The 9,879-nt window shown below is 34.3% G+C and overlaps 1 protein-coding gene across 1 annotated transcript; it reads right to left on the reverse strand.

Annotated features, from left to right (window-relative positions):
• Positions 1 to 6,586: 6,586 nt before the first annotated feature.
• On the reverse strand, positions 6,587 to 8,105 carry LOC136232357 (thioredoxin-like 1-2, chloroplastic). Its single transcript, XM_066021466.1, has 4 exons — positions 7,619 to 8,105; positions 7,348 to 7,530; positions 7,103 to 7,267; positions 6,587 to 7,012 (listed from the first exon to the last, which is right to left on the reverse strand). Exons 1-4 carry the CDS (start codon positions 7,823 to 7,825, stop codon positions 6,764 to 6,766), a joined length of 804 nt encoding a protein of 267 aa, XP_065877538.1. The 5' UTR covers positions 7,826 to 8,105; the 3' UTR covers positions 6,587 to 6,763.
• Positions 8,106 to 9,879: the final 1,774 nt, after the last annotated feature.

Below are 9,879 nucleotides of genomic sequence, written 5' to 3' on the forward strand. Positions count from 1 at the left end.
ATCCGTGCGGGGAACCGATCGGGATGGACAGGCGGGGCGACAGAGTACAAGGGAAGGAAGTGCACTACGCCATGCAACCAGGCTCGAGAAAGAGCGGACGCCAACTATCGCCGGCTGTCAAGGGAAAATCTCGCATCGAAAGGGAACAATACTGCAAGTACCACAAATCTTCTGGCCACTCAACAGAGAAGTGTCACCAACTGTAAAAGGTGATCGACAGAATTGCGGAGTAGGGGGGCCCTCCGAGGCCTTCCAGGCAACGAGACCATAGTCCAAGACAGAGAGACAACGCCAAGGCTGAAGATTCGAAAAGGCCAAGGTATCAGGGTGAGATCCATGTCATCAGAGAGGGGGTTCCCGCGCACGGCGACACACCTGAACCCTCCCATAAAAGAAAAGCGACTGACGAAACCTTGACGTTGCAGCCTCCACTCCGAACCTCTCATTCCGAGGCCTTGGTAATCACCCTCAACATCGCAAATTTCAGTGTGCATCGGGTCTTGGTGGACACGGGAAACTCTGTCAACTTACTCACCTGGCAGCCCTGGGCACCATGAAGAACGTCAGCGATGCCCTACGGGCGGGCATCTTCCCTTTGGTCGGACTGTCTGACATACTCCCCGACAACCCCAATAATGAAAGGAAATGAGCGAGGTAAGAAGCGAAACACTGACCTCGCTGAGTCGGTAGCAATACTCGTAAACCCCTCTGTAATGACAACTGCTAACCACCAGGACTAGTACGGAAGGATATTCGGGAGCAAAAGGCTCAAAAAAGGAGCAGAGTTTGAGAGTTTTTCGACGAAGCAAGGATTTCAAACAGGAAAGCAAGAAGTCGACATAGGAGGCCCTAAAGTCCCTTTTATAGGACAGGGGCCAATAATAGCTTGCAAACGACGCACGTGCCACAACACTCATTGAACAATTAATGCTTGTCAGAGACAACACGCGCGATAGAAGTTCAAGGGTTTTCTATGAAAACACATATCTAGCGAAACCTTAGGGCCTTTCGTAGTAACCTCGAGTGAGCTACTCACCTCGGCGACCATCCCCGCCGACGTTCGTCTCCTTCATCAAGTTACGGCCCCATACCACCAAAAGCACCTTGTATGTAATACTCAGGATCAACCGCTCTGGGGGGTACTACTTGATTAAGAATATGAATATGGCCCATCGGGCTCGCTGGGTTAAGCAGAAAGCCCATCAGGCGAAGGGAAGCTCTCATGCCCATCAACAAAGCCTATAAATATTCATCCACACCGCTTTGTATGGTATGCATTCTTACCCTTACAAATCGATTCTTTATACAAGCACCTCGCAAAGAACTACTAACTACCTTGACCGTCGGAGTGTACACTGGGACTAATCCCCACACAGGGACGTCGATCAGGAGCCCAACATCTAGCAAGGCAACACCTCGGAACTCAAGCCAAGGCGGACCCCAGTTACTGTTCAGTCTAATACCTAATTAATATGTAATCAATTAATTACTCGGTTAAAAAGAAGAAGTAAATTGCATGTGAAAGATGTGTTGCGTGAGAGTTAAAAAAAGTAAAACGATCAAAGTCGGGGTATGCGGTTCTAATATTAGAGAAGACAAGTTTGACAGTTGAGCAAGTAAGAATGTCCTTTTTAACCTATTATGTGAATTATGTAATAACATTTTAAGGCTCGTACAATACATCTTCCACATGCAACTTAGTTTTTTTTAGACTTGGGCATGGGCCGGGCCGGGCTGGGCCGGGCCTGTCGAGCTTTTAATGAAGCCTGACGAGTCCAAGCCCAGCCCAGTCCGCAAAAAAATTAGTCGGGCTGGGACTGGGCTCGGGCCTAAGATATGAATCCCAAGCCCGCCCATCCAAGCTCATCTATATATTAAAAAATATATTATAATTTATATTTATATATTATAATTTAAAAATATATCACAGCAAAGTTTGTTGGGCAAACTTTAGTTTTTCTGAAAAAAAAATGTTATTTATATTTATAAAAATATATTATAATTTATATAAATATATATATTTATATATTATATATAGTTTATCGGGCCGGACCGGACCAGGCCGATGTAAAATTTGTAAGGCCCAAACCCACCTAATTTTTGGCGGGCTTGGACCGGACCGGGCCTGACAGCATTTTAATGTGTCTAGATCCAGCTAAATGGGTCTGGGTCTGGGCGGACCGGGCGGTCTCGCCGGCCCATGCCCAGGTCTAGGTTTTTTACACCCAAATAATTAATGAAATACATTTTATACAATTTTAGAAGGTTAACTGAACATTATATATAAACTGAGGCAATATTAAATAAGTTCATAAATAAGTTCAGAGACACAAGTAATATTTTATCCAGAAACCGTATCAGAATTTTATCAAATAATGTTTTAAGCAGAAATTGTATCATAATTTTTTATCATGCATGCCATCTATTAAAAATGGTTCTTCATTAAAGCAAATTTCGGAACTGGATTGAGGTGGGTATGGCTCAAATAAACCATGATTATTCATTAAAAATGCTTTTAGAAAAACCGATCAAATTATGAAAAAAATATTGAAGTTCATAATAATAATAATAGGATTATTATAATTTATAATGATTATATTCAGAAACTAAGGACGGATGAGTAGAAATCATTTCCTAGTGAGGAAATGAAATGATCATATGAATGAAAATGATAGGAAAAACAGAATAGAAAATAGAAAGGTGGCATTGAGGTGGTTCTTACTCAGCATTGGGTCCATTAATTTAATGAACATTAGCAAGTCGACATTATTTAATCATTCATTTCTGTCTCCTAATTTTTCTTTTTTCTTTTTATTTTTTACAGACACTGCCAAATCTTTGCAGTACAGAACCCAACTTTATTGGATAAAGAGGTTCCCTTTCCTAAATTTAGGAAAAAGAAATTGATATTCAACAGATTATTTTTTTTACAAATTTAAATTTAATAATATAAAATTAAATGAAATTTAAACAAGGAGAAATTATACTGTATGCCAGGCATACACATCAAAATCAATGGCCAATAAAAATAGAACATGTGTTAAAAAAATCTTAAAGTTACACCATTAAGTTTCAAATCCCCTTCATCTCACTCGCACTTTCTAAATTCCTAACTCGCCGCCTCGCCGCCGTCCCATTTTGCTTGCTTATTGCAAGATAAAGATCGCATCACTTGCACTGATTTTGGATTGCTCTTAGTTTTTGTTATTTAGGTACTGAATTAAGGGTTATGAAAATGGATTCCACGAATAGATCAACAAGTAAATTCCTCCTGGTGCACTGGATACAGAAATCAGATCATTTTTTATTCGACTCTTCCTCTAAGAGATAGCAAACACCAAAAGCTCATGAAACTCACAGTAAAACATTTTCATTGTGAAAAAAATAGGTATTAAACTGGGAAAATAGAGAATTGAATTGAAAATACAAGTACAGCGATGTCGGATTTCTTAATTTAAGTTGCCCAAAATAAGAAAAGGTAAAATTTTCTCAATCTCCAGATGATTCCGTGAACCTTTAAAGCTTAATCTTCAGTTAACAATCTGGGATTTCACAATCGTAGTTAAAGGCTTAATCTTTCGTTAAAAATCTGGGATTTTGCAATTGAAGGGATCAATTTTTACAATTCCTGCCCAGATTTATGCATAAACTTTCTTGCCCCTACCTTAATTGCCTCCATGTAATCCTTCACTTTGCAAGCAATTTCTATTTTCTTACCTTCAATTCTCTCTCTATTACGCCTGATAGAAATGTAGAAATTGAGGAAGGAGGAGAACGGAATCACCTTTTACAGATGGAGGAAACAAATAAAATAATTATTTTTTAAAGGTTTTTAACACGTGTTGTATTGTTATTGGCCAAGGCATACCACGTCAGATTTTGATGTGGTATGCCTGGCATACAGTATAATTTCTCTTGAACAAGACATATACCAACCAAATAAATATATTTTACTTAAAAAGAGTTAGAGAAATCAATTTTATTATGCTATTATTGTATTCAACAGTGCTCACCTGGACCCTGAATAACCAATTTGGTTATTCATCGTTAGATTTAGACTTATTATAACCGTTAAATTCATTTGGTCATTCAGAGTCCTGGCGATCGCTACTGGTATTGTTGAATAAGAGGTTATGGTTGAAAAAAAAAACAGCTGTTAGTTTTTTTCTTAAAAAAAACAGCATATTAGTGTGTTATTATTGTGGATTTTCGATTTCACTAAAATGAATAAAATATTAATCTGACTATTAAAATGATTAATTTGTTTCTACCAAAAAAAATGATTAATTTGTTCATAATATCTCTCTTATATTTTCTATGAAAAAAATTTATTTATTCTTAATTATTATGATTTAATTAGAACTATTTGTATTAATACTAAACCTTTCGCTTACCATAAATAACTCAAATTTGAGATTTTTTTCCAAAACTACATTAATAACAGGAAAATCCTAAATATAATCAACGTGATTTTGCCAATTTGCATATAGATGTATCTAATTTTTTTTTTGTTGCAAAAAGAGGACCCGTGTCCTTTCTATTCGCAAAACTAATGAGTTTTAAGTTGATAATGTCAGTTTGACTAGTGATGACTTCAAAATAAAAAATTTCAAGAATTGATAATATTTTAAGCAATTTTAATTCTTCAAATTTTGAAGTTATTTGAGTATTGTTTGATTATGAGAGAAATGAAATGTACACATGGCTCAACTTTTTAACACGTTGTTTAGAGGTTTGACACACTGTATACTCGTTCAAGTCAGATGTAAATCTATGTATAAATTTTAGGGTAATTAATTTATTAGTCCCTATATTTTGACAAAACACACTGTTTAGTCCTTGTATTTTCAAAAACACATGATAAAGTCCTTAATCTTTTTTTCGATGAACTGTTTAGTCCCTAATGTTTTTCTCAGTGAACCGTTTAGTCCTTGCCGTTAGACTCTCATGAAGATTTTGTTAGTCAATTTGGATTTGCGTTCTTCTTTTCCTTTATTTTCATTTCCTTTTAACTCTAATGCATCTGAAATCAATTTTGATTGTTCTTCTTCTTGATTTTCTCCTTAATCGTTCAAATTCGTAAGCATTGAGTCTGTTCTTTTTCTTGTTCTCCATACAAATAACTTCTTCTTCTAAGTTGGATTTCCTCTTCTAAAGTTTGAAGGTAAATAGTAAAGTGTAATTTAGTCATTTCCGAAGTCATAAACGGTAAAAAAATATAACAAACAGACGGAAGGACTAAACAGTTCAATGAGAAAAAGGTTAGGGACCTTACCATGTGTTTTTGAAAATACAGGGACTAAACAGTGTGTTTTGAAAAAATATAGGGACTAATAAATTAATTATCCTAAATTTTATATTGATGTTCTAACTTTACAACTATTAAATTTTGATGAACCCCTAATTATTTGGTTTCACCTTATAATTTAGGATTACCTACAAAAGGATTTTTTAAGCTTCAATAATGCATGATTAAACATCAGTGAATATTAGTTGATTTTATTGTTTCAAAATTTAAAAAACAATTTTTATCTCTTTTGTAGCGAAAAGGTAAAACCCATGTTTGGAAAAAATAACTTGTTAGATCAAATTAGAGGTTGAAGGGGCTTTATAAGGTTTTGACTTGTCAGATCTTTAATAGTGGTTTTTGCAAAAACTTGGATTAACTAATTTTAGAAAGACTGATTTTATAAGCTTTTTTAATTAACTTATTATTTCATTTTTAAAGGACATATTTACTACTGATTACTACCTGTTAACTCCATATAAAAGTTTTACCGTGTGTTTTTGTTATTTTTATTGAAATATCTATTAGCAATCCATTAAGTTTTAATCAAACTTCATTTCAAAAAAAAAGTTTTATCAAACAAGTTTACATAATCAACTAGTTAAATCAACAAAATAATCAGCTAATAGCTATTTAGCAAACCAGCCGTGTTCACATGCACCTTAATGACCAAATGAATTTGGTCATTCGCCGTTAGATCTAGGCTTATTAAATCTAATCTTTAGAATGTTTTGAATCTCTATCTTAGGATTCTAACAAACCCAGATCTAACAGTAAATGATCAAATACTACATCGTTATTAAGATGCATGCGATCAAAACTACCGATAAATAGGTCTAAAAAATAGTTTTAAAAAACTAAAATAAAAAATAGTTTCAAAATTGAAATGTATGACCTGTTGGACTAATGTTAAAGTGGAGATAGAGGAGCAGGTGGAAAAGGACATCTAGGTGAAATGGATGTCTTGAAAAGGAAGTATTTCTGCATTCAACCACCTCTTTTATTTATTCCATATCAAATCATCCCATAAAATTAATTCACATGCTCTCCTTTTTCTTTTTGTTTTTTACATTATCCAAAATTATAAACCCAATTTATTTTGTTTTTTCCAATTTCTACGAGAAAAAATCAAATTGATCATTAGTAATTTTTGAACTTGATAAACAGTATTCTCAGTTATTCAAATTTGAATCAAAGATTAGAAAAAATTAACCTAGTCAAAATTCCCATATTTATAAAAACTAGCACAGATCTAACTTCTTCAACAGAAACTCAAACAATGAAAAAAAAAAAATCAAATAGGCAGCCTCAATATTTTTACTTTTTCTGAAGAAAAAAAACCCAGAAAACGCTAGATTATATTTACAATTCAATAACCAAACTAAAAATCATGGCAAATTCAATACCAACTCCACCGAAACTTCAGTAGCGTATCCGCGTTTCGTTTCGACTAACAATCTTGGTCTACAAAAGAATTCAAACTCCAATAACTTGTTTAACATTATTCTGATGCTCTTTATTGGTCCATAAACCACCCAAATCAATATTTTTCATAATCAATTCCTCCATTTTTGGTTCTCTATAATCGGATCTGAAGGGCAAGTAATTAGGCAATAGACCAACTGAAGATAAAGCCAAAATCTCAGACTCATTCAAGCCCTTAGCCGGCCCTAAACCACACCGGTCCGCCCCATGCTTCACCATAGCATCATTCAACTTTTTTATCTGAACCAATAACAACACATGTTCTAAATTAGAAAACTTCTCTTCATTTCTCCAAAACATTAAGAAAAAAAAGATTTTATTTTTACTCACAGTAGCATTAGTGCAGCTAAAGCTACATAGCCGGCCTTCAGAACCTCTGTAGAATCTAAAGAAAGGGAGGACATGAATATGGAGAGAGTGACACATTGTTTTTAATTCCTCATAGTTTACTTTTAGGAATATTGCATCTGGGTATGATTCTGCCACTTTACATATCTGTAAACAACAACAATTAATTTAGTTTAATTTCACTGTAATTAAAGAATAATTAAGCCTAATTTGGTTAGTAGTTATACCTTGGGATGAAGGGCTCTGCAGCCTCCGCAGCCAGGGGAGTAAAAATCAAGGATGACCAATTGATCTCCGGCATTGCGCAATGAATCAACGAGTTGTTGAGCTGAGTGGATCTCTATCATGTTTGGCTTGAGTGTCTTCTCCCACCATCTCATACTTCTGCTCACACAGATCGATGCTTGTGCCTGTAAATAACACAAAGATCTCAGCTTTTTTTACCCAAATAAAAATAATTGGTATTTTAGCAGAGAAATACAGAGTTATTGTGCATACACGAACAGAGGAATTTCTTGGGGATTTGATTCTCCTTCTCCAATCATGGAAATCATCCTGATCTGATAAAATCAAGGGTTTTCCCAGGATATTGGACTTGTATTCATATTCCATTCCAACAGATTGAGAAAACCCATCAGTATTTCTGGTTTTTGAGCTCAAAACAGCCCCATTTAAGCTGAAATCATATTTCAATGGAGAAACCATAGCTACCTTATGATCTGAATATCATAAAACGCCTAAAAAACACACAAAAAAGAACCCAGTTGTGTTTTGGGATCACACAAGTAATGTTTTCGGAGTCCCCAGAAAAGTAAGACCCACTTGGATTTTGAAGAAAAAAGTAGAGAAATGGAATCAAAAATAGGTTCTTTTTGGACGTAATTCTGTAGAGAGAGAAAGGGATTTGTTTGTTTGATCGAAAGGAAGAAGAAGAAGAAGATGGAATATATTACAATAATGAAACGAGAAATAGGGTAGGTTGGTAGGGTTGATTTGAACATTATCCAAATTATTTTAGTTTAATCTGGATATTTTAACCAGGGTTAAAGAAGGAATCTATCGGATTAAGAGTTCCGGATTGACCGGTTTAGCAACTATAGTGCATTATTTTGAGGATAATTAAGATTATGTTATGGCAGTTGCCCATAATTGAGTTGTCGTTTAGCCGTGTCGCTGACTGTGTTTTGCGTATTCCGAGAAAAAATAAAATGGATAAGGTTTTTTTTACTTGGATTCTGAATTCAGTAGTGATTAGGTTAGCCACGTCGCTTTTCCACGTCCAAACTACATTTCAAAATCCTAAAGTTATGGGTAGGGAACGAATTACTACCAAGTTTCTTTCTTCAATCATTTTTATTTTTTTAGGGAACAAAGTCCGGATTCTTTATTTTTTACCCTCCACCGCATTATAAGGGTGGGAGATCTTATACAAAATTAACAGCTGCATTAGATAAAATAGATTTGAAATGAAATTATATCATTTATCTTATAGAATTAAGAAAATAAGATTGGAGGAACTGTTACTAATTAAAGATGGGATTGAGTGATTAACGGTTTTAATTAAAGTCGCTTAGATTAAAATTTTTGAATTCGAGTTTAAAGGGTGTCTGTTTACTCAATTTCCACCTCATGTTTATTTTTTGAGATTGAAAATGAAGGTTTTAAGTACTTGGTTAGGAGTTGTTATTTTTTTTTAATACTTTAAAATAGCTTTTTACAAAAACAGGGAATTCCTGTTTTTCCAACCGCAGCAACAGTAAACAGTAAATAGCAACAACAAACAACTGGTAAACTAAACGGGTCCTATGCGCAATATTCTCAAATTTTTCTAACTTATCATATAGTTTGTATGTAATAATTTCCATTTATAAAACAACAAGAGTATGATAAATTCATGTAAGATTTAATTCTACAAATTTTATTAAGGGTTTAATAGTTTTTAACCCTTAATGAGATGGCATTAAGGGATTGATATTTACACACCGTTACTTTTATCTCTCTAACAAGAACTTTGAAAAAACTCACAGAACCTTCTTTTTTCTTTTATCCGTCTCTTTTTTTCTCCTTTTTCGATCATCATGTAAGGGAATTTCGCTATCATCTCGGATTAATATCCTCATATTTATTATCCTCACAAAGAAACGATTCACATAAGTTTGATTTTGTTATAAGATTGTTCGATTTCGATTGATGAATGTAATTCTTGGGGTTTTGAGTTTTGGTGGGTATTATTCTTATAATTCGTTTTTTTAATTGTGTTTACTTAATCTAGCTCATCCTAAATTAACCCGTGTTTCGAATTTCATACGAATTAGAACTCGAATCATGGTAAACGAGGTGAGTTTTAGGCGAAAAACTACTACGAACAACAGGTTTCGGACCAACTCGACGAACAATGCAATGTACTCGATGAGTCATTTCTAAAAAGGAATGTTTTGGAGCTTCATAGATGTCCTTGCTACTCGACGAGTCAGTGTAAATTTTCTATTCATTATGAGCATAACATTTTCATATGAACTTTGATTTCCATGATTCAAGTTGTAGCGTAAACATAGATTTACAAATGTTCTATTTTTTACTTTTTCGAAATTTAAAACTTAACAACTTCATAAACGAGTCTTAAGCAAATGTATTTACTTTTGATAATAAAAAGTTCAGGTAATGGTGGGCCTACCCACTCCCAAGGTTAGGACAAACCACAGATCTCAATGAGGATTTAAAGTATAATTTACAGATCACCTAACAATAATGGCTAAATT

Source organism: Euphorbia lathyris, chromosome 1 (genome assembly GCF_963576675.1).
Source record: "Euphorbia lathyris chromosome 1, ddEupLath1.1, whole genome shotgun sequence".
NCBI classification, from domain to species: domain Eukaryota; kingdom Viridiplantae; phylum Streptophyta; class Magnoliopsida; order Malpighiales; family Euphorbiaceae; genus Euphorbia; species Euphorbia lathyris.

Coding starts and splice junctions, on each gene's coding strand:
- LOC136232357 (XM_066021466.1), bottom strand. CDS start 7,825: ATGGTTTCTCCATTGAAATATGATTTCAGCTTAAATGGGGCTGTTTTG. Junction 7,531..7,618: donor CAAGAAATTCCTCTGTTCGT/GTATGCACAATA, acceptor TGTTATTTACAG/GCACAAGCATCGATCTGTGT. Junction 7,268..7,347: donor GCAGAGCCCTTCATCCCAAG/GTATAACTACTA, acceptor TGTTGTTTACAG/ATATGTAAAGTGGCAGAATC.